We start from the raw sequence: 25,646 nt of genomic DNA on the forward strand, positions 1-25,646 counted from the left end.
CACTGTTCTGATTGGCTAACATTGTGCAGTGCCTCCAATACAGCCATATTTGAAACCCAATCGGAAGGTAATAAAGAAGCTCTCCACAAGATTATAAAACGACATTTCAGGGTTTACACAAAACACACATCCAAAATGTTGCATCTGAATATTTTGTTCACTCAAGCACATAAGCACCATAAATATCAAACAGTCATGACATTTGAAGTATTTATTAATTAAACTTTTCTCACAATTTTGCAGTCAAGTCCAAGTGTTTTTTTAACTGCCCCATTCTTCAATATCAGTTCCTTTGCAAAGTTTGAAACTTATTATGACTGGTTCACAAGCAGTCCATGCTGATATTAGCCACACCAACACCATCCATAGCACCGTGAAACATGACGCGCACACATATGTGCACTGAGGCGCAGATCATCTAAAAATGCATCCAAATGGTCAAAGACGTCCAGCTGGTGCTTGTTTACATACACCAACAATTAAAAATAACACAGATGGCCGCAACAACAGCAAGATGAAGAGCAACTGAATGAATCTCCTTTTCTGATTTGTAACTGACACGTGTCTTTTAAAAGTGGTGCGATAAACATGACAATGAACAGAGAAGTCTGTGTAATGCATGTTATATGTAAAAAAAAAAAATTAAATAGTCCAGATGTGTCCTCCAACTATTCTTGAACAATAAAGTTCACAAAAGGCCTGCACTCCCTCTCTGTTTCACTTAATTTATTTGGTAAGTAGCTGTGTATTAAGTAGAGGTCGATGGTTTTCAATGGCTGATACCGATATCTATAGAGCAGGATGGCCGATATAAATGCCGATAAACATAATACCATTTATCAACAGTGAATCAGATGTACACAAACTTTCTAAAGTGAAAAAAGTTATTTTGTGTAATATTTACTCCAAATTTGAAAGGAAACATCTTGAAAACAGAAAGTGTTGACTGTCCATTAACCAATACATTTGTAAATGGATAGACAACACATTCTGTTTTCAAGGTTTTGGAATTGACAAAGGAAAGTTAACACTTCTGTTTATCGGCCAAACAAACACTGTTATCGGTCGATGCCGATGACCAAATATCGACCGATTAATCAGCCTGGCCAATTTATTGGCCTATCACTAGTAATGACTGCCTCTCAGTCTGTCATTATCACAAAATAAACCCCAAAGTTCATTGACCCTTACTTGTTAAATATCAAAATTAGTGTATTGTGTTATTTAAAACATTACAATTCTTTTCTGTGTGTCTTGAACAGGAGGCTAAACTGACTGACCAGCTGCCCCTCATTATTGTGTGTGACCGTTTTGACTTTGTCCACGACCTTGTGCTCTACCTTTATCGCAACAACCTGCAGAAGTACATTGAGATCTATGTGCAGAAGGTAAAGTGTTGGTTATTCTGCATCTCCTGTGTTCCTCAACCTATCCTCTCAGTTTTCTGTCTGGTGTTCCTGTAGCATGGTAGAGTTGAACAGTGAGTGATGAATAGTTGTTGTGTGTGTCAGGTAAACCCCAGCCGCTTACCTGTGGTGATCGGAGGTCTGCTGGATGTGGACTGCTCTGAGGATGTCATAAAGAACCTCATTTTGGTGGTGAGAGGCCAGTTCTCCACAGACGAACTGGTGGCCGAGGTGGAGAAAAGAAACAGGTGTGGACTGCCTTGGCTGTTTTTTAGATGTGGTAATATACTAGCTTAGAAAATGGATTGTGTTTTTTTAGTCTTGGGTTTGTCAGAAATTGACCAAGCTTTGATTTGTATGGCAGACTGAAGCTGCTCCTGCCATGGTTGGAGGCCCGTATCCATGAGGGCTGTGAAGAACCTGCAACTCATAATGCCCTGGCTAAGATCTATATCGACAGCAACAACAACCCAGAACGCTTCCTCAGAGAGAACCCATACTATGACAGCTGTGTGGTGGGCAAGTACTGCGAGAAGAGGGACCCCCACCTGGCCTGTGTGGCCTATGAAAGAGGACAGTGTGACCAAGAGCTCATCCATGTAATGAAATGAGGTCTTATTGTTTTGGAGAAGCATTTGTAACTGTTCTAACTAAATATGAAAGAAAGATTGTTCTTTCATATTTGTTTGTTTTGGGAATTTATTTTTTTTTAGCTTTAATTTGTTTACCTTTCACTTTCATAGGTTTGCAATGAGAACTCCCTCTTCAAGAGTCTGTCCCGATACCTTGTGCGTCGCAAAGACCCTGATCTATGGGCTAGCGTGCTTCTGGAAAGCAACCCTTACAGGAGACCTCTGATTGACCAGGTACAATTTTTGAAATGGATGAATTGTGCACAGTAAGACCTGGAACATGTATTGCAAAAACGTTTAAAGGATCTATTTTAATTTCAAGTTAATTTTATGTCTCAAACAGTTTACTAACTTCTAAATATTCATAAAGATCTTATTTTCCGGCCCACCACAGGTTGTGCAGACTGCCCTCTCTGAGACCCAGGATCCAGAGGAGGTCTCTGTTACAGTCAAAGCTTTCATGACCGCTGACCTACCCAATGAGCTCATTGAACTCCTGGAGAAGATTGTCCTGGACAACTCTGTTTTCTGTGAACACAGGTAATTTTAGAATATTCCAGAGAAAATCACTATCACTACAAGCATTTGGAAGATGATGGAATGAATGGAAACCTTGCCTTGCCATTCTTTCTCAGAAACCTGCAGAATCTTCTGATCCTGACTGCCATCAAAGCTGACCGCACTCGTGTCATGGAGTACATCAACCGCCTGGACAACTATGATGCCCCGGACATCGCTAACATCGCCATCAGTAATGAGCTTTTTGAGGAGGCTTTTGCCATCTTCAGGAAGTTTGATGTGAACACATCAGCAGTGCAGGTATATCTCACCACCTTCTTTTCCTCTCAAATGTCATCTATCGCCCAAAGCAGATTTTGTGCAAGGATGTGAATACAAACACTTTCAGCTATGCAAGCTTGATTCCACGTATTGTTTCATTCCAAAATGTGGCAGAATAAACATTTAGTTGATTAGTAGTTGCGTCGCAAACTTTCCAGGGAGCAGCATTCCTGAAATGCGTGTAGACGTCAACATCACGCAGAGCAGCGCAAGTGAAATTGAGGGGGGAGAGGACGCTGGCGCAATTGTGGCTGCCGCTTATCCATCAGCGTGTTAAATTGTTTTATTGTTTAATCAGGTTTGCACATTTGAACACTCACTCTATAAACAATAAAGCGGCTTTATTTTGTGACATTGTCTTGGAAAAAAAACGGGACTTTTTCTGCCTTTGTGAAACGTGGCATCAGCCAAATGTTTATTTCAATCTAAATTCGTCTTCTCTGCCTGGCTACACTTATCTTGACCTGCCCCGCACCACCGGTAGAGGTGGCAGTCTTGCTGTCATTTACAGATCTGATGTTGCAGTAACTGAGGTTTCATTGCCGTGCTTTTCATCATTTGAATGTTTGGCCTTTAAGCTGAATGGTCTCTCATCAGTTATTGTGTTAAATATTTATTGTCCTCCCAAACTTAACTCTGCATTTTTTTTCTGAATTTACTGAGTGTTTGACACTTGCCAGTGCACTCTGTCCAGTTACTCTTTTAACTGGTGATTTTAATATTCATGTTGACAATATGGCTTGCAATAATGCTGTGTGTTTCATGGATACACTAGAATGTTTTAACTTAACTCAGCATGTTAATTTTCCGACACACAAACACGGACATATATTAGATCTGGTTTGCACCTCAGGAGTACTTATTGAACAACTTGAGTGTACTGATGTATGTACAAGTGATCATAAGCTCCTCACGTTCAATCTAACTCCTCCGTCTTTGCAGACAGTGAAAGCACATGTTATCAGTTTTAGGAAAATCAGTGATCTTGATCTTCTTAGTCATACTATGGGTGATTTACCAGTTGCGGCCTCTATTGACCAGTATAATGCTGCTCTTACATCTATTCTGGATGAGTTTGCCCCTTTGAAAAAACTTGTTGTTTCTTTTAAGAGATCGTCTCCTTGGTATACATCTGAGTTGCGCAAGTTGAAGATGAGTAGGTAGGCAGTTGGAACGGAAATATAAAAAAATCTGGCCTAACAGTACATAGATCAATGTTTGATCAGCATCAGATTGAGTATCATAAAGCTCTTAAAGCTGCAGAAGCGGCATATTATTCTACTATTATTAGTAGTAACATCTCAAATCCCAGAGTTCTGTTTTGAACAGTTAATAATCTAATTAAATCTCCCAGTAACTTAAACTGTCCTACCATAGAGCAGTGTAATGCATTTCTCAATTATTTTTCATCTAAGATTGAGACTATTTATAATGCCATTGCCTGTGAGGATGCTTCTGAGTTTGTTGAGGCGCATTCTCCTAATCTCTCTGGTCTTGCTTTTTCAAGTTTCAGTACTGTTAATTTAGATTTTATTTCTAAACTTGTTTTGTCAATGAATTCTACTACTTGCATACTTGATCCACTACCTACGACTGTTTTGAAAAACTGTCTGCCTGTCATTGTGCCCCACATCACTGCTATTGTAAATGCTTCAATCAATACAGGGAATGTCTCTTCTGCTCCAAAAATGGCTGCAGTTACCCCAGTTCTTAAAAAGCCTGGGAGTGATATCACCGATATGTCAAATTATCGACCCATCTCTAATTTACCTTTCCTGGCAAAAGTGCTTGAGCGTGTGGTTGTTGGCCAACTCCATACTCCTCTCTGTATGAATAGCCTACTAGAAAATGTTCAATCCGGGTTTAGATCTGGACACAGTACAGAGACTGCTCTAGTCAGGATCCTGAATGACCTCCTCGTTATAGCCGACTCTGGGGCTTGTGGCATTTGTTAGACCTTAAGGCTGCATTCGATACCATATGTCACAGCATATTATTGGAAAGATTGCATATGTGGACCGGTCTGTCTGGAACTGTGTTAAATTGGTTTAAATCTTACCTCTCAGATCGTTCCCAATTCGTCTACCTGGGTTCTAACAGATCTCTGACTGTGCCTCTGTGTCAGGGTGTCCCTCAGGGGTCAGTTTTGGGTCCTGTTTTATTTAGTGTTTATATGCTGCCTCTTGGGCAGATCATTCGGAAGTATGGCCTGAGCTTTTACGCGGATGACACCCAGATTTATATCAGCTCTCAGCCTGATCATAATTCTTCCTCTTCAAAACTTTCTGACTGTTTGTTGGAAATTAAAGCATGGATGAAACTCAACTTTCTAAAACTAAACTGCTCCAAAACTGAAATCTTATTAATTGGTACTCCAATTAATGTCAATAAATGTAAGGATTTAGTAGACAATACCCAGTTGTCCCCTTCTGGCCAGGTGCGTAACTTGGGCGTGATTTTGATGCCCAGCTAACTTTTAATTCACATTTTAAAAACATATCAAAGGTTGCTTTTTTCCATCTGAGGAACATTGCACGTATTAGACCATTTCTCTCTAGGGCTGATGCAGAGAGGCTTATCCATGCCTTAATTACATCAAGGCTTGATTATTGTAACACTCTTTTTGCGGGTTAATTCGATTAGGACGTTGCAATATATACAGAACTCTGCCGCATACATCCTCACGCCATCACATTACACCCGTGCTCCAGCAACTGCATTGGCTTCCAGTTCAGCCACGTATTTACTATAAAATTCTGATTTTAACCTATAAAGCAGTACATGGGTTGGCTCCAGATTACATCTGTGATTTGGTTACTCCATCCATTCCCGCTCGCTCTCTCCGCTCTGCTGGCTCTCTCTCTCTGTGTCAGCCTCGTTGTAAATTAAAAACCATGGGGGAAGGGCCTTTTCCTATAACACACCTAAGTTATGGAACACACTACCCTCATCTATTAGGGATGCTGCTTCTGTGGACTGTTTTAAGAAACTTCTTAAAACACATCTTTTTAGTCAAGTTTTCAATTTATAATTGTATTATTTTTATTTATTTTTATTTTTGATACTTCTGTATATATTTTTATTCACATATTTGATTATTTTGTTCTGTACATGCTGTAGCGCTTTGAGTCTGAGAAAGGCGCATTACAAATAAAATGTATTATTATTAGTAGCAGAAGAGTTAGTTAGTGAAAGAAGAGCTAGTTAACTAGCTAGCTAGTAAGTTAGTTAGTTGCGAAATGGTAAGTTAGTAGCAGAATAGTTAGTTAGCTTGTTCGTTGCAGAATGGTTAGTTAGTCGGTTGCAGGATAGTAAGTTAGTAGAATATTTAGTTGGTGTAGGACAGTTCAATGGAAAGGAGGCGAGAACTGGCTTAACAATATAAATAATAATTTAATGATTAACTTCCCAAACATGCTGGGAAGCTGCCCTTAACACTCTCTCTCGAACTGCCACCTCCAGTCACCTTTATCCCTCTCAGGTTTGATCAGCCTGATCAGGACCCGGGTGTGCAGAATCTCGGGCCTGCCCTCTGCCCTGCCACAGTTGGCTAGCTAGTTAGTTAGCTTGTTAAATGCAGAAGGGTTAGCTAGCAAGCTAGTTAGCTTGTTATTTTCAGAATAGCTAGTTAGTGGCAGAATAGTTAACTAGTTAATAATTTAGCTTGTTAGTTGCAGAATAATTAGTACATTATTTAGTTAGGTAGCTTTTTTATTTGCTGGATAGTTAGTAGCAGAATAGCTAATTACTGTAGCTACCTTGATAGTAAGTTAGCCTGTTATTTGACAAATAGTTAGCTTGTTAGTTATTTAGCTAGTTAGTTGCTGAATAATTAGTGTCAGTATAGTTAGTTAACTTGCTAGTTATATTGTTAGATGCAGAATAGTGGTAGAAAAGTTATCTGGTTAGTAACTGGTAACTAAAACTTGCTTATTAGGACATATTTCAAATTTCAATTCTCTGAATCCTGGCTGGCAAGTCTGGAAACAGTCCCACTAGTAAAATATGTACATGTTTATATAAACTAGCATGTCAACTAATGAAAACTAAAAGTCCAGCTCTTCTTCTGAGGAAAATCTTCGTCACTATCCAGGAGTTTTCTCACTTGTGTATCGTGCTGTCTTTCAAATGTGCAGAAAAGTGAATGTACTTTGTTTTTAAGGCACAGTCAGGGGAGTTTTAGCATTTGCATTGATCGCCTCAGCACATTACCGTATGAATAGCGTGCTCTGCCCGTGTGTGTGATCATATTAGGGATAATTAGCTGAGCCTGGAGAAATTGTACATCGTTTTGTTTGATATCAATTACATTGCAGGAGAATATTTGTTTTATATTTGAATTGTTTTATTTAAAAGTAGACATTTTAAGCTTTCTTTAGACATATGTTTCATGTTTGTGTGATAAGTATTCGCTTCAATACATTTTCGCTAATTGTTTACAGACAGATTTTCACTTTTAATTGACTATATCACTATTCCAGCGAGTCAGAAGTTTACATACACCAAGTTAACTGTGCCTTTAAAGCAGCTTGTAACATTTTAGAAAACGATGTCAAACCTTTAGACAGTTAGCTTCTGATAGGAGTTGTACTGAATTGGAGGTGTGAAAGTGGATGTATTTTAAGGCCTACCTTCAAACTCTGTGCCTCTTTGCTTGACATCATGGGAAAATCAAAAGAAATCAGCCAAGACCTTAGTGTCCATAAGTCTGGTTCATCCTTGGGAGCAATTTCCAAATGTCTGAAAGTACCACGCTCATCTGTACAAAAAATAATACGCAAGTATAAACTCCATGGGACCATGCAGCCATCATACTGCTCAGGAAGGTGACGCATTCTGTCTCCTAGAGATGAACGTAGTTTGGTGTGAAAAGAGCAAATCAATCCTAGAACAACAGCAAAGGACCTTGTGAAGATGCTGGATGTAACTAGTATCTATATCCACAGTAAAACGAGTCCTATAACCTGAAAGGCTGCTCAGCAAGGAAGAAGCCACTGCTCCAAAACCACCATAAAAATTCCAATCTACAGTTGGCAAGTGCACATGGGGACAAAGATATTACTTTTTGGAGAAATGTCCTCTGGTCTGATTATACCAATATTTAACTGTTTGGCCATAATGATCTTCATTAAGTTTGGAGGAAAAAAGGGTGAGGTTTGCAAGCCGAAGAACACCATCCCAACCGTGAAGCATGGGGGTGGCAGCATCATGTTGTGGGGGTGTTTTGCTGCAGGAGGGACTGGTGCGCTTCACAAAATAGATGGCATCATGAGGAAGGAATATTATGTGGATATATCGAAGCAACATCTCAAGCCATCAACCAGGAAGTTACAGCTTGGTCGCAAATGGGTCTTCCAAATGGACAATGACCCCAAGCATACCTCCAAAGTTGTGGCAAAATGGCTTAAGGAAAACAAAGTCAAGGTATTGGAGTGGCCATCACAAAGCCCTGACCTCAATCTGATTTTTGTGGGCAGAACTGAAAAAGCTACAATTTAGGACTACAATCCGTTTCAGTTACAGCAGTTCTGTCTGGAGGAATGGGCCAAAATTCCAGCAACTTATTACAAGAAGCTTGTGGAAGGTCACCCAAAACATTTGACCCAAGTTAAATAATTTAAAGGCAATGTCACCAAATACTAACAAAGTAATGTATGTAAACTTCTGACCCACTGGGAATGTGATGAAAGAATTAAAAGCTGAAATAAATAATTATCTCTACTATTATTTTGACATTTCACATTCTTAAAATAAAATAGTGATCCTAAATGACCTAAGACATTAAGTTTAAATGTATTTGGCTAAGGTTTATGTAAACTTCTGACTTCAACTGTATCTAGTTAGTTAGCTTGTTATTTGCAGAATAGCAAGTTAGTGGAAGAATAGTTTGCTAACTTTAGTTGTCTTGTTAGTTGTAGAATAGTTAGCGGAAGAATAGGTAGCTAGATATGTAGTTAGTTAGCTTGTTATTTGCAGAGTAGCTAGTTAGGTGGCAGGATAATTTGTTAGCTAGCTAGTTAGATAAATTGTTTGTTGCAGAATAGTTAGAGGCTGAATAAGTAGTTAGCGTTCTTGCTAATAGTTAGTTAGCTAGTTCGTTAGCTAGCGACCTGAATAATAATTCAGACTTTTAAAGGTAACTATCACCCCCTTGAGTATTGAGGTTTGTTACCATTACAATCATGCACATGTTGTGTATGTACAGTGGGGCCACAAGCTTGTAATTTATTGGCAATTAATTTCTTTGATCGCATACTTGCATAGAGTGCGTTTCTGGCTTTACTTTCACTTTCACGGTTTCTATGGTCTCAAATCAACTTTTGTATTGTTTGACTGTAGGTTCTTATTGAGCACATTGGGAATCTGGACCGGGCTTACGAATTCGCTGAGCGCTGTAATGATCCGGCAGTGTGGAGTCAGTTGGCTAAAGCTCAACTGCAGAAAGGTCTTGTGAAAGAGGCCATTGACTCGTACATAAAAGCTGATGACCCGTCAGCTTACATGGAAGTGGGACAAGCTGCGGCCCAAAGCGGTGAGAACCCATTTTTAAAAAGCATCTAAATGATCACAAAAATGACTTTATTCTTTGTTTTAATATTTTGAGGTTAATGTTGTGGGTTTTTATTGCATTATCCTCAGGAAACTGGGAGGACCTTGTCAAATTTCTGCAGATGGCCCGTAAGAAGGCCCGTGAATCATATGTGGAGACTGAGCTGATCTTTGCCCTGGCCAAGACTAACCGTCTGGCTGAACTAGAAGAGTTTATCAATGGGCCAAACAATGCACACATCCAACAAGTATGAGTCCCCCAACTCCAGTTTAGCATAGAGAGATGTTATGCTTTGCTGGATATTGTTTTAATAAAATTTTGGACACATTTTTGTTGTAAATGTCAGATCTTTAACTAATTAAAGAATAATCTCCTTTTCTACCTAGGTTGGTGACAGATGCTATGATGAGAAGATGTATGAGGCAGCTAAACTACTTTATAACAATGTTTCCAACTTTGGCCGCCTGGCATCCACTTTGGTGCATCTTGGGGAGTATCAGGCTGCTGTTGATGGGGCCCGCAAAGCCAACAGCACAAGAACCTGGAAAGAGGTCAGTTTACAAATTGTGATGTGATTTTCACATTAGTATCCAACCATTATCAAATGTTATGCTTCAGTAAAACCATTTTCAGTATTGGGTTACCATTTTGTTTATAAAAACTTTAATATTTGTGTTTCTTGTTTTTGACATTGATTGTACATTGTTGAAAAGGATTTTATTTGGTCATAGGTTTGCTTTGCCTGTGTTGATGGGAATGAGTTCCGTCTGGCTCAGATGTGTGGATTGCATATTGTTGTTCATGCCGATGAACTTGAAGAGCTCATCAACTACTACCAGGTTTGCCTGAGAACTGTGACAGAATTATAAGTAATTTAAAGATCTAGACACATTTTAACCTCCTGAAAACCAACCTTTTTTCATCTTTCCACAAGAGCCTCCTTAGTGTCTGTCAGTCTCAAAACCCAGCAGGGCTGACTGCTATTTTTTTATATTTGATTCCGCTATCAGGATCGTGGTTATTTCGAGGAGTTGATCACCCTGCTGGAGGCAGCGCTGGGGCTGGAGCGTGCTCACATGGGCATGTTTACAGAACTGGCCATCCTCTATTCCAAATTTAAACCACAGAAGATGAGGGAGCACCTGGAGCTCTTCTGGTCTAGAGTTAATATTCCCAAGGTGAGAGAGCTATGAAATGTCTGCCTGCATATAATATGTATTGATTGACGTGAATGTATTTTGTATTTTTAGAATGTTAATTTGCTTGCAGGCCAAACAATCTGTCATCAAAATAGTAAACGCATTATATCTTGTTTCTTGCACTCTTTTGTATCTCTGTATACATACAGCATTCTGAATTGTTTTATATTAATTGATTTCATTTGTTGATGTTGTGCAGGTTTTGAGGGCAGCTGAGCAGGCTCACCTGTGGGGAGAGTTAGTCTTCCTGTATGATAAGTATGAGGAGTATGACAATGCCATCATCACCATGATGAACCATCCTTCAGATGCCTGGAAGGAGAGCCAGTTCAAAGACATCATAACTAAGGCATTGTCACACTTTGCACCTCAATATTTGTGTATTCTTATGTAATCTTATGTTTTACCTTTTAAAGTCAATATGAGACATAATTTTCAAACTATATTACTTCTGCTATGTGATATATGCTTGAGTGGAACAATTCAATGAGGAAAAAAATGTAGGGCGGAACTCATTTTGTATTTTCCTTAACCTGTTGATTCCTTAACCCTTTTTGAGCACAAACCATGAAAATGACATACCTGAACTTAAATGGTTGTATTTACTGACCCTTTGGAGTATGGACACAGTTGTAGTATCTTTTGAAAGAAGACACTTTGGGCTTTATTTCACAAGTTTCAGAATTAATATATGTTGTTATTTTTTAAAGTTAGAGAACTATGGAGTTTATAGGAATGGAAATATTTTGTGCTGAACATGTTTTTATAATCTAAAAAAACAATAATAAAAGTACCAAAACAACACAGGAATACAATGTTCCAAGTCTAAAGAAGTTACGTTTCAAATTTGAAGATGATCTAACTAAAAATTATGTTCCTGCAAGCTTTTGTCTTTGTAAAATCACTGCCAGTGTACAGAGTAAAATTAAGGCTCCACCTTTCAAGACGTAACAAAATTTGACTACACTTCTCGGCTATTATGAATAAAACTATGCCGCATTTTTAAAAATAGACTTTGGAGGCAGGCTCATTTTGTTTACGAGACTCTAATATATAAGATAATATACAGTTTTACAACATGAATGCTGCTCAGATTGCAGTTTGTTGAAGAACGATGACGAATGGTAACTCTTTCAGGCGAGATCTCATGTAAACAATTGATAAATATATCAATATTTCTCAGATTTATCATTTTATGGACAAAAAGTGCTATTGGATGTTTTTCAATGAACGCTTGTCATGGACAATTGACCCAAGTGTGACGAACTGGATTCATCTGGCGATCATGTTTTCATAATAAATGTATGAAGTCCCGTTTTGATATTGCATGTTTTCATTTGTACTCGTGGCACAAATAACTAAATTGCTGTTTCCGGAGGATTGCTATCACACAACAGAGATCGGATATCAATGTTGAACCCTTAGACCTTTGAAAAGATGTATAATTTTTTAACATGAATTACATTTAGAGATGGTAAATTATATATTAAATGTAAGCAGAGTGACGTCACTACAGCGTGCGGGCAATTGCGTATCATCAGGTTAATTGGTTGGATTGTGAAAAGGGGGGTGTTCCATACCAGAATGGAGCCATGTGGTTGGTGGTTTCAGAGGTGGAGCAAGTAATGTTTTGATGAAAGGTCAAAAGACCTTTTTTTTTTTCCCCTCAATAAATAAGGTACATTTTTATTTAATGTTGACTTTGAATCTGCATGGGAACTATAATAACTTATATATATTGCAGGTGGCCAATGTTGAGCTGTATTACAAAGCGGTCCAGTTCTATTTGGAGTTTAAACCTTTGTTACTGAATGACCTGCTGATCGTACTCTCCCCACGGCTTGACCACACTCGTGCGGTCAACTTCTTCAGCAAGGTACTGTGTGTAAATCTCTCCATACACTTACATCTCTATTAAAATCAAACATTAGCTGGGAACCCCTAATTTTGATGGGGTTTTTTTGGTGTTTAGGTCAAGCAATTGCCATTGGTGAAACCATACCTGAGATCTGTACAGAACCACAACAACAAGTCTGTAAATGAAGCACTAAATAATCTCTTCATCACAGAGGAGGATTATCAGGTAGGAAGCTTGTCTGGTGCACACCGTGTCCTCCCAATACTTGTGCAGGTGGCACTGTTCCAAATGTCACCCTCAACCCTTGTGGTCTGTTTTGGAATCCAAACTTTGGTGAAAGTTTGGACTTTAGACTTCAAAGGCCATTCTGGTTAAGTGTCATCTGTAATGCTGCATATAATTTTGGATGGTAGTCCACAGCAATGTGGGCCTTGTAAAAGGGTTAATCCCAGGTGCAAAGTGGGGCTATGGTCTTGTGGACTTCATTGATGCAGGCAAGCAAGTGACCCATTTGGGACAAAACTGTCTCTTAAAGGAATATTCGGGTTCAATACAAGTTAAGCTCAATCAACGTCATTTGCGTCATAATGTTGATTAGCACAAAAATTTTATTTCAACCAATTTTTGGAGGGTTTTAAGGCAGAAATGTGAAGCTTATAATTTTATAAAAGCACTTACATAAATTATTATATATTCTGTTAAAACTTGTGTATTTTTTGAGCTGTAAAGTTGTTTTAATTGTAATTTTTACAGTCATTTTAGGGTTTTATAGTTTGTTGACATTACATCGTCATGATGTAAAATCGGCTATAATTTTAGACATAAAAGGTTAGTAAGTGATTTTATCACACTAAAATCATGTTCACAAGCATATTATGTCTCGTGGCTATACTTTTGAAAAATTAGTATTTTAACATTAAAAAATTGGCTCCCATTCACTGCCATTATAAGTGCTTCACTGTAACACAGTTTTTTGCTTTTTTTAAAGAAAAGGAGGGGCAAGACAAAATAAATGTTTATGGTAATCAGCATTATGCCACAAATGCTGCTGATTGAGCTTAACTTGTATTCAATCCGGAATATCCCTTTAAGCCCAAAGTATACTTTGGCCAAAACCGAAGTATTCTTTGGGCTTTAGTTGACTGGTTTTCACCCCTTGTCTTCCTCATTTGTTTTTCACAGGCTCTGCGCACATCCATCGATGCCTATGACAACTTCGACAACATATCTCTGGCTCAAAGCCTTGAGAAGCACGAACTCATAGAATTCAGGCGAATTGCCGCCTACCTCTTCAAAGGCAACAACCGCTGGAAGCAGAGCGTTGAGCTCTGCAAGAAAGACAAGCTCTACAAGGTCTCAGACTTAGTCACATGCAACATCAAACCTATTATTTCACCCAGTTTTTGGAAGACTCCATTATAACCAAATCTTTTTTTTTTCACAGGATGCAACGCAGTACGCTTCAGAGTCGAAAGACACTGAGCTGGCCGAGGAGCTGCTGCAGTGGTTCTTGCTGGAGGATAAGAAAGAGTGTTTTGCCGCCTGCCTCTTCACCTGCTATGACCTGCTGAGGCCCGATGTGGTTATGGAGACCGCATGGAGGCACAACCTCATGGACTTCTCCATGCCCTACTTCATCCAGGTCATGAGGGAGTACCTCACCAAGGTGAGTCTCCACCCAGTGGATCTGATGGGTTTGCTAGTGAATACCTTTTGGGATGGTGGATATTTTAGATCAAGAAGCTTTTCTAAGATCAGTTTTGGTGTAAGCACCTTACCTATATTCCAAAACATTATAAGCCGCCTTGCTGTCTACAGCCTACACAGTCAACTGCCTATGATGCCTTAAAATGCTGTCTAGGTTGGCAGCTCAAGGTGTTTTGGTACAGAGATAAAGTCTACATCCTTTTTCATTTTATTTACTTAAAGACTTTTTCTACACATTTTGTCAGCATGTTAAGTTTTATTAAGTTTGGTTCCTCTAATTACACATGTACATTGTCAGACCTGCAAAAGCAGTTTATTTCACTTGTCTGTTTATAGAAGTAGAAAAGGCCAAATTACTAAAAAGTAGTTGAGATACAGAGGACATTTTATTTATATCTTCTGATTTCCTGCTGTTGATTTCTTTTAACATGTCTGGTGATATCTGCATTTGTTCTCTGCCTGCTTTTTCAATGCTGGTCTGTTAAGTTTTGCTTTTTTCTTAAGCTGCCACTCTTAAATTCCCTTTCAGGTTGATGCAATTAAGGAAAAGGTGAAAGCTCTCTCTTATTCCATCCTTAACCCTTGTAGTTTGGAAGACTGCAAGTTTGGAGAATCTGCATGAGTTCTTCCCTCCCATGTCACTCTGCTGCTTTTAAATACACACTTTAACTAGACTTTCCTCGAGTTTCTTCTAGATTACTGACCATCTCGTATGCCAGATGCTGTGGTAGTGAGCCTCAGACCTAGAGATGATAGTTAGCTGCTGTAGTTAGCTGATGAACGGTACTGAACTGCCTTTCGCAGTGGATCTGGTGTCATTTCTTTGATTGTCCTCGTAATTTAGACCTGGTTTTTAAACTGGAAAATTTTAGTGGAGAAATATTTTACAAAGTGCATTTCTTTTTAGGGCTGTCAAATTTAACTCATAATTAATTTACAGAAATATTCTCAGTTTAATGTAAATTAAGCTCAGTCGACAGCATTTGTGGCATAATGTTGATTACCACAAATTAATTTTGACTCATCCCTCTAAAAAGAGCAGAAATCTTGGATATTGTCAGGCACTTACAATAGAAGTAAATGGGGCCAATCCATAAATGTTAAAATGTCAAAAAAGTTTAGAAAGCCACAAGATGTAAACAAAATGTGTGTTGTTAACTTGATTGTAGTCTGATAAAATTGTTGACTAACCTTTTCTGTGAAAAGTTATATCTCATTTTATAACATTGTTGCCATGACAATGTAACCCCAATGTAAATCTTGTAATCCCAGGACATTTTGCCAAAACAATGACATAAACAAATTTACAGCTCAAAGAATACTTGAGTTTTAGCAGAAGAATTAATGTAAGCACTTTTATAAAATTACAAACTTCAAATTTCTGCCTTTTTTTAAACCCTCCAAAAATTGGCTCATTCACTTCCATTGTAAGTACCTCACTGTAACCTTTTTTTTTTTTTTTTATGGAACGAGTCACATAATTTTTTTGTGGTAATCAGAAATTTCACAAATGCTGTCAATTTAGCTTAACGTGTATTGAACCCAGAATATTCATTTAAATTATACATGCGTAAATTTGTATTAATATTTTTATATTTAGTACAATGACAAGGTAAAACCCAATTATTTACAAAGAACATTTCTAATGTATTTTAAAATTTTTCCAATGGGTATTAAAACATGAAAATATATAGCTTTCTTTATATTTTAGTTAGGGGTGTCCCTTGAAAGGGCAAGTTGATGCTCATTGGCATCAAAACGTTTGAAAACCCCTGAACAAGATGTTCAGACCGAATGCATTTTTGCCTCTGTCTGCGCTGTTTTATTTTTTTCACACTGATGCACCGTGTTTTTTTATATGAGGTGTCAAGTTAAAAACAAATTTAACCTTTAAAATCCCCATCTCAAGACACCTGTGTTCTGTTTATTCATTGCGCAGCATCTAGCTTTTTTAGCGCATGAACACGTTTGGTCTGAACGGTCCCTTTGTTGTTGTTTTTTTTTTCAGTAAATTTGAAATCATAGTTCATCAGCTAATTCAGTTGTAGAACGAAAATGTGATTTAGTTGAAAATAAGATGAGCGCAAAATGAAGTGACCACATTTTCTGAATTATTTCTATTTATACAATTTTTCATACTGAATTGTTTTTCTTTAAACCGAGTGGTGCATAGTTGCTCCACTTGCTTTCCAGCTACAATCTAGCAACAGTAATGAGAAAGTGTGGTCACATGAACAAAACCTTTGTATTTTGTAGATCTTTTGCAAGCATGTGTTTTACAGTGTTAGTAGCACCCTTGAATGATCGGGGAACATGGCTGTTGGCTTTGCCTGCCTCTGGAAGCCGTGAATGGCTGTATAAACCATCTCTCACCCTGCCACACCTTCACTTTTACTCTGCCTTTCTCTCATGCACTCTTTTTAACATAGGAATAACAAACTACACTTTGGCATGATTTCTCCCTTTCAACAAAATTCGTCTTGCCGATCTCTTTTACGCCTGCTCAACAACATTTTTAACTTTTCGACGTTGACACCAGCTCTGTGTAGAGAACTGAACCCAAATGCAACATTTAAAAAAAATGTATATTTATGTTTGCCTATAAATGAAAATTCTTTACCCTCATGTAACTGCTTTGGAACAACATTGAGAGTGATTAAATAATGACAGAACTTAAAATTTTTGAGTGAACAGTTCACTCATGGGATGGGTTAGACATAAAGAGGAGACATCAGGTGCGGACTGGCCATAGGGAGAACCAGGAGTCCCCCAAGTGGGCCGGCCCCATTTTGAGTGATAAGCTAAAACGGGCCACGATGTGCAGAATGTGACAGCGACACCCCCACTCAACAACTCTTGGGCCGGTTTCTCTTCCCAGTCCGCCCCTGGGAGACACCCTACTATTTTTACCTTGGTTTTCCCATATTTGTCAGCTATTATATATTTCTGTTAAAACTTATGAAGTTTCTGTTTGTGTAGTACACACAATTTCTTTTTTATTTTCAAAGCACCTATCCAATGAGCAATGTTCTACAATTAAGTTTCAGAACTTTCACACAGCATTTTTAAGAATCACATAAAGTTACTACTAACATACTGTAGCAGTTTGAATAAGAGGGTTCTGTTTTCTACATATGGACTGTTAAATAGGATACTGACTTAATGTATGAGGGAACCATGTACTTTTAGTCCCATGCCTTTTTTGTTATTTATTGAAGTACAGAGGTCACATAAAGCCATAGTGATCATGATTCCATGTGATGTTGGTTAATAGAATGTTGATTTGATTAGGAAGTGTTTGTCATCAGGTATGGAGTGCCATGGCAAGGAGCTTGTGCCCTGAGACCTGCTTTGAAAGCGTGTGCACCATGTATTAAGTTTGGCTTTGTGCATCTCCCATGAATGGTCCCATTCATCAGTCATCACCACTTACTCCTGAGTAAAATCTCATTTTCTTCTCTTTCATCCTCCCTCTCCTTCATTCAGATTGATAAATTGGATGCTTCAGAGTCTTTAAGGAAAGAAGAAGAGCAGCTTACAGAGGCACAACCCATTGTTTATGGTAGGACATGTGCACTACTGCTTATTAAAAATTTGGTGAAATGGCACGAAAACAAATTACGTGCTACTTGATATACACATTAAAGACAAGAGTATTGTATTTCCCCACTCTAAATAGTGGTGGAGTGATATGGGTATTTCACTGGCCGATGCTCATATCTTGAGAGCAGGGTGGCCAGTAGCCAATATAATGTAGACATATGAATGTACAAATTTTGCCATTATTAACATTTATTTTACATATTATGTACAAGGCTGCCTATTTATCGTTTTAATTCAATACAAAAAAATCAGCGCATTAAAAAAAAGAACACAATCATGACCCATGACTGTATGTTTATTCCATATTAAGGAATGTTAATTCCAACTATTTCAAGCAATTCAAGCTTGATGTACCACATTAATGTTTTTGCGACTCGAAATCAGCGAGCAGGGGTATCGAGACACATTTTATTGAAGTTCTAAACTACATTTAACTTGTAACCGAAGGTACTGGAACCCTATTGTATTTGTACTGATTTTCTTATTCTTTTTTTTTTTTTCTTCCCTAAAAGTGTCTGGGAGTCAGAAACTGTAAGGCCCAGAGATCTCATACTTGGTGGGATGGTCCCAAATCCCACCTACTACTCAGGCAAGCGAAATTACATGCGCCCGCCATTAGTTAGCGCTATTATAAGCACATTTACTTTTTCGCTCATAAAAATGACAATTTGCGGCAGTTCAAATTTTCCGTTTTTACAATTTGCAAAACATTTTGGCATGTATCATGTAGAGTCCTTCCTGACCAAAAGTGTTTTTATTTATTTAAAAAAATATATATATATATATATATATATATATATATATATATATATATATATATATATATATATATATATATATATATATATATATATATATATATATATATATATAAAAATATATTTGGCTGTGGCCCATTTTTACTAAATGGCCTATATCTCCTTAACACAAATTCCAATTTGCATTAAACTTTGGGCATATTAACAACAGGAGATTTTAAGGATGCACACAGTAGTTAGCTGCCAATTCTGCCAATAGGTGGCACTATTAAAAAAGAAATGCCGTAACTGCAACCATTTGATCGAGGAAGTTGACATTTGGTGTGGTGCTTCTTTAGTATAAGTGCTGACATAACCTAAAATATCAAGTTGACAAGTCAACAAACATGGCAGCAAATTAAATTTCAACCAGCATAATTTCAATTGTAAATGGCTGATCTTCATCAAATGTAATACACATGTTCCCAATATATGTTTTAGCTTGTATGTCAGGGACCCTATAGGCTGTAACTAAAACTCTTGATTTCTCTGATTCTTTCAGTAACTTCTCCCAAAACTATTGTTCGTGTGTTTGCCCATTTTATCTAAAACAACATTATGCCATTTTGAATTCTCAAATAAAAAAAGCTTATTTTTTTATTTCATCCTTGACCTTTTGTCCAATTTGCACAAACTATGGCATGAATCATCTAGAAAAAAAATTATATATTAGATTAGCAGATATAGGCCAATAACATTTCTTGGCATGGCCCGTAATGAGTTGTGAAGCAATGTACAAAATTGGTACACGTTGTTGCCAGGACAATCCAAGGACACATGCCAAATTTAAACCTTTTATGATAAGAGGTGTACTATTACTAAATCAAATGAATTGCCAACACATGCCAAATTTCATAAATTTACTATGCTAGGGAACGCTTTTACTAAAGACAATCAAATCTATTAAAACGTGTCCTAAGAATTCAAAGGATCTGTGCTTTCATGCTTGGCAATTAAGGCCAAATTTAGCCTATTTTTCCAATCCTGATTGAACCCCAAAAATTGTCAGCTGTATTTGTAGTATTTAGAATTATTTTGATTAATATAAATTGAAGGATTAATTAATTGTGATCAATTTAATTATACAATTTATTAGATTTTTTTTTTTTAAAGAAAAAAAAGATTCACACTTTTTTTTCATGGAAACATAAAACGTGCATTATCCATCAAGGCTGTTGGTAGTTTTTGGGACGGACACAAGTAGAACTAACCCTAAAGTTTATCAGCAGAAATATATTGTAATTTATTGTTTTTAACACTGTAACACTGGCTGTAGTAAAAGACCATATCAAACAGAAATATGTATAGAGGCAGCTACTTAAAGGGATAGTTCACCCAAAAATGAAAATTCAGTCATTGTTTACTCACCCCTGTGCTGTTATAACCCCATATGACTTTCTTTCTTTTTCTTAACACATAGGGAGAAATTGTGAAAACATCTTGTCCTCATTGATGTCATAAAATGGCAGTTTATGGGGACTACCTCTTCATGTATTTATAATGAGGTTTGGTGAGAATCAAACCAAAATCTAATGTATTTTTTAATGAAACTGTTGACCAACCATTTCTGTCAGCATGTTCATGGGACTGCATGAGAGCAGTATCCCTCGCAAGATGGGGCGTTCAAGTGAAAATTAGTTTTGCTTATCTTAAAACAAGTCCGCCACAGTGATGGTAACAACAGAACACAACGCAGTTGCAAACAAACCAGAGAACAGAACTTACAAACATGTCTAAGTTTTTAGTCGGAGAATAGATGCATTTCTATGCCCAGCCTTATTTGTTTGAAATGGTACTCAACCGGCTGAACAGTAAACAAACTTTAGTGACATAAACAACATAAGGACACATGCACTGCGGCCGTGTGTTTCTCACTTGTACTGGCATCTCGGCTGCAAATATCTCGCTCTCAGTCAATGTCAATGCCAGCCGTGCTCACTGGTACGTGGCACCACCGGTCTGACTAACTCCCCCCGTGAACCTGGGGGAGAGACGAGGGGAGGCGTGACGAGAGGGAAAGTGTGAGCGGAGACGCACACAGAGAGAGAGAAAAGAACTTGCTTGGCAGCTCCTGGATGTGCTGTTGCTCAGTCCTCAACCATTCCTCCGCCCTCTGGCGTATGCCAGAGCCATATAGAGAGAGAGAGTTGCGACAACGGAAGTTCTAATTGCTTGATCGTCACGTGATTCATGTAGACTTCAGATAGTTCCAGGAAGTGCTTTGGCGGGCATTTCAAACTGTTAGAGTGACAGAACTGCGATTTCTGGTAATTAGTAGTCAATAAATGCATTTATTTTATATATTTATGTAACACACCGACATATGTATGTAGCATGAGTATGTTGTTACAGCGATGTTGTTTTTTTAAAGATCAAATCAGCTAATATTTGAGGGCTTACCGTTATTTGCCTCAACTTATTTCAGGCTAGGGTTTCTGTTGCCTTTTTATGTTACCTCATGTTCATTGTTTTCACTAATCTCATGGTAACTAATGTCATATTTATGACTTTTCAGATAGTACAGAGACAGGCTGGTGACAGGTGATTTCCAGCTCGCACCGCACAATGGGTCAATGAACTATTAACTATTAGCAGCAGTTACGTAAATGTAAAATTTAGTGAAATGAAGCTTATTGTTTACAATTCTACAATTCTATATAGTAATATAATTATTTATGTATTATAAATATTATATATCTAATGTATAATTCTTACAATACTTATTCATATACACAATATATTCAGATTTAAAACAACTTAAGCATACTCGTATATAAACTGCCGTTCAAAAGTAATGAGGCTGAAAATTCAGCTTGGCAGCACAGGAGTAAATTATATTTTAAAATACATTAAAATAGAAAACAGTTATTTTAAATTGTAATAACATATTACGATATTACTTTTTTTTGTATTTTTATTCAAATAAATGCAATAACTATTTACAGCAATTCATGAATACATTTCTAATAAATTAAATAGCATGCCAAGCATTTTGTATGTGTCCTTTTTTTCATGTTGTCGTTGCATAGTCTTCACCATGGTTTGCTGTGATGCATGGATGCTCCAATCGCTCAGAGAAAGGTGTGCGAATGTATGGCTTCCCCACTGACATGGAGAGGAGAAAAAAATGGTTGGCTCAAGTCAGCAGGAGCAATCTAAATATAAATAAAAATTACAACAACAAAAAAATGTTTGAGGAATTTGTAAAGATTTTACAATTAATAGGGTGTTCGTTACTAACTTTATCCAGCTCCAATCCTTGCCTAATCTGTTAGTTATCCGATAACATCCCTTATCTCCTAATTTAATGAGTAATACTCAACTATAAGGTTTTAATTTACAAGTTATTTTTATTTAGATGTACTGATAATATACAGAATAAGATAATATTATTTTTTAAACGTCTCACCTTTTAAAAGTGCGTCGCAAAGGGTTCGTTCTGCTTCATCTCTACGGCCGCGGCATGTGTTTGCTGCTACTTCCGGGAACTATTGAGAGGCTCCACGAGCCGCCATTGCTGTAAAAAAAACGTTCCATTGGAGTCAATGGAGTTGTCGCAACTCTCTCTCTATATGGCTCTGGCGTATGCTAGCTAGCTTGCTCCTCCTCCAGCAGATGGAAGCGAGTCCTCCGGCCCCTGGTGGACGGAACCGCTCCTCCCGTTTTTGGCAGACAGCCATGGTTCTTCCGGCTCTCAGCAGCCGGCAGCAAGCCCTCTGTCCCCAGGTAGACACCCACGGCTGGTCCCCCTGGCGGATTGCAATGGCAAGGTCTCCGCAACAGCTCATCCCTCCTCCCTCCCAGGTTTCAGCGACGCTGTAACAATATAAGAACGGGCAAGGAAAAGAGGGATCCGGCTGAAGAGTAAATATAAACTTTAATTAAATGAACTTAAAACAACATAAAACATAAGGATACAGACACGTATGCAATGCGACCGCGCGTGTCTCTCTCGAACTAGAATCTCCGGCTGTCCCTTATCTCGCTCTCCTGCTAATCAGCTGATTCAGTGCCGGCCGTGCTCAAGCATGGCCCGGCCATGCCCTCCTCCTCATCACACAAACTAAGAGGGATTGAAGAGGTTGAAGAAGCCAGTCACACCGTATCATAACCTGACGGCTAATGACACATGATAAAATCTCTGTTAATCAAGAGTTTTTGTCCTGATCAGCCATGACAAGCAGTGGTCTATTCTGTCACTCGCTTGGTTTCTATTTGCGGCATTGCGCTGTATAACCCAGTCTGCTGTGAGCTGGCACCAGTCCAAAATCGTTCTCATAACAGTATATTAAAGCCAGCATCTTATGAGCCGGTTAAAAATGACTTTATTTTGGCTGAGAATGTTGCACCAACTGAATGTTTTCGCTGAGGTCTATTCAGGCAGAGGTCTGTCTCTCTCACACACACACACGCACGCACACACACACATGTTGGGTTTCAATGTTTTATGGGGACTTTCCATAGACATAATGGTTTTTATACTGTACAAACTATATGTTCTATACCCTACCCCTAAACCTAATCCTCACAGAAAATGTTTTTACATTTTCAAAAAACATAATTTCCTCATGGGGACCGACAAAATGTCCCCTCAACGTCCAAAATTTTGGGTTTTACTATCCTTATGGGGACATTTGGTCCCCACAAAGTGATAAATACACATGCACGCACACACACACAGGTTCAGAATGTAGAAAAGGTGGCAGACATTCCTGCCTCTATCCCTCTCAGTTTGATTGAGGACTCTGTTTCAACAAATAAGGCTGGGCATAAAAATGCATCTATTCTCCGACTACAAAGTCATACACATTTATTAGTAAGTTTTGTTCTCTGGTATGTGTGAAGCTGTGTTGTGTTCTGTTGTTTCTATCGCTGTGGCAGACTTTTTTTTAGATAATCATAGCAGTTTTTAGCTTGAATGCCCAATCTCACGAGCTATCTTGCTCTCGTGCAGTCTCATGATCGCACACAGGAGAGCAACGGTCGGTCAACATTTTCACTAAATGATACATTTGTTTTTGGTTTGTTTCTTACCAATCCTTATCGTATGCTTTCAGAACAATCTTGAGTCTCATGGAATAAGTCATTAGACTTCTGATTTGTGTTCTTTTGATGAGGCAGTCATTATAAACTGCCGTTGTATGACATCACTGAGCACAACATTCTTTCATAATTATCTCCCGTTGTGTTGGGTGAACTATCCCTTAAACTACCTTAAACTAAAGCCACTGCCATTTGTTTTTACATGACACCACTATGGTCAACTTAAGTCAAGTTGGAGTTGTCATTAAATTAGAGTTTCCAACATGAAGACCGTTTTGTTTTTAAGGAAACTTTAATGACATTCTAACATGACATGATCGCAGCATTAACCATTTAACAAGAATCTTTAGAAAAACCAAGAGTATGTATATGTTTTTTTATTAATGCTCTCATTTTTTAGTGTTAAATCATTTTTTTTTTTTTTCCAGGCACATCCCAGCTGATGCTCACCGCAGGCCCTAATGTTGCAGTGCCCCCACAGCAGTCTTACGGCTATGGCTACCCCACAGTGCCTGGCTATGGCCAGCCCGCACAGCCCGGCTTTGGCTATGGCATGTAAAGCCCTCCTGCCCACATCTGTCCATCCATCTCTCCTTAAGTTCTCTAGAAACTTATTGTGGTCTACTCACAAGCTTATATAAAGTAAAAAAAAAAAAAAAGAAAGAAATATGCATTTTTAAATTATTTTCCTTACAATGCAATGAAGGACATTTTTATTTGTGTTGTCAAAAAATAATCAGACCACATTTTTTTTTATTTCACATTCCATATTTAAGACTACTTCTGTCACTAGTTTTCTTTTTGTGAGCTGATTTTTATTGGGGGCAAAAGTTGTGTATGTAAATGTTGTGAAGCATCTGATTTGCACTCTGCTGTGAGAGGAAACTAATGTAGAATCTCTTAATTTTGATGTATGTGAAAAGCTTACACTGTCTGTTTAATGCATTTCATTATTGTATATTCAGAAAAAGGTTAAAACAATATTTTAACATGAACATGTGCATCCATGTGTACGTTTAGCTAACACTAAGTAATAATCTGATGTTCTACACAAATATGTAGCTGTATGCCGATTTTAAGCGCATACAGTCATGAATATAGTAAACGATTTGAATCCCTTAGATTAAACCGGTTCCCCAATTGACCTCATAGTTCTTAACATCTCATTCAATCTGTGTGTAACAGGTGACCTTTCCTTGTATTGAATACAGTGCTCTTTCTTGTGTGAATCCATTTTCAGAAATGAGCAAGGGATACATTGATTTTTTTTCTGACACATTGTTTACTCATCTGTGTATTGAGGTTTGTGTGTGCCAGGTGTTGTGGTATTCTAGCTCACTATTTGAAGTGTACAGAAGAATAGCATGGGATACCAGTGCTTGTCCTGTGAGATTTGTGTGCAATCTGGATAAAAGTAATTGGCAAGTACATTTCCAGGATTGTGACTATTTTGGTGGCTTGCTTGTAAATGGGCAATATTAAAATGAAACTAATTCATTCTCCATTATACTGTATATCTTGCCACTCAATGTTTCCATAAGTTATGTTACAGCAGACAATAAGAGTTGTATGTAAATTTATCTTAATAATATAGAAATGAATATACACATGCTTGTTTACAGCAGCCTTAGAAAATAAAGTGTTTAGAGCTCTCAACTAGATTTTTAGACGTCTATCATTACAGTCACACTGAAAAAGGACATGAACAACTTAGGGAAGCCCACTGAGTAATTCAATAGTGTGCTGGAAAACAGCATGAAGTCAGCTACTGTAGTTCACGATTATGTTCCTAGAAGCTCGGTTGTCAAAATAAAAGACCGCCCTTAAAACCAATTGCCTCAGAAATCATTCTGAACTTATTTTTCTGTTATTTGGCTCATTGAGTAAAATTGCAGTCATCATCAAAAATCACAAGGCATTTTGTAATGTTCTGAATTAGAAATGTAAATTTTTATGTAAATTTATTCACAGAATAAATAAAACTGACAAGAGTGTAATATATTCTGTTTAG

At 37.8% G+C, this 25,646-nt stretch overlaps 1 protein-coding gene across 4 annotated transcripts in view; it reads left to right on the plus strand.

Moving 5' to 3' along the window:
- cltcb (clathrin, heavy chain b (Hc)) overlaps positions 1–25,291 on the plus strand; it is a 41,230-nt gene extending 15,939 nt beyond the window's left edge. Inside the window, exons 15-34 of one of the 4 annotated variants that reach the window (XR_007969003.1) lie at positions 1,263–1,388; positions 1,512–1,654; positions 1,771–2,005; positions 2,150–2,272; positions 2,433–2,578; positions 2,674–2,857; positions 9,218–9,410; positions 9,518–9,675; positions 9,815–9,979; positions 10,160–10,267; positions 10,439–10,606; positions 10,827–10,976; positions 12,372–12,503; positions 12,600–12,710; positions 13,668–13,838; positions 13,930–14,151; positions 14,722–14,742; positions 17,679–17,754; positions 18,308–18,384; positions 24,064–25,291. Coding sequence is in view for 2 of the 4 variants with exons in the window: in XM_052109858.1 (XP_051965818.1) it covers positions 1,263–1,388; positions 1,512–1,654; positions 1,771–2,005; positions 2,150–2,272; positions 2,433–2,578; positions 2,674–2,857; positions 9,218–9,410; positions 9,518–9,675; positions 9,815–9,979; positions 10,160–10,267; positions 10,439–10,606; positions 10,827–10,976; positions 12,372–12,503; positions 12,600–12,710; positions 13,668–13,838; positions 13,930–14,151; positions 14,722–14,742; positions 17,679–17,754; positions 24,064–24,194 (2,763 nt within the window). In the remaining 2 variants the exon portion in view is untranslated. The remainder of the gene's footprint in view (positions 1–1,262; positions 1,389–1,511; positions 1,655–1,770; positions 2,006–2,149; positions 2,273–2,432; positions 2,579–2,673; positions 2,858–9,217; positions 9,411–9,517; positions 9,676–9,814; positions 9,980–10,159; positions 10,268–10,438; positions 10,607–10,826; positions 10,977–12,371; positions 12,504–12,599; positions 12,711–13,667; positions 13,839–13,929; positions 14,152–14,721; positions 14,743–17,678; positions 17,755–18,307; positions 18,385–24,063) is intronic. The other 3 variants (XR_007969004.1, XM_052109858.1, XM_052109859.1) reach the window with 3 other exon arrangements.
- The last annotated feature ends 355 nt before the right edge of the window (positions 25,292–25,646 follow it).

The sequence above is a fragment of the Xyrauchen texanus genome, chromosome 38 (genome assembly GCF_025860055.1).
Source record: "Xyrauchen texanus isolate HMW12.3.18 chromosome 38, RBS_HiC_50CHRs, whole genome shotgun sequence".
Classification (NCBI taxonomy): Eukaryota; Metazoa; Chordata; class Actinopteri; order Cypriniformes; family Catostomidae; genus Xyrauchen; species Xyrauchen texanus.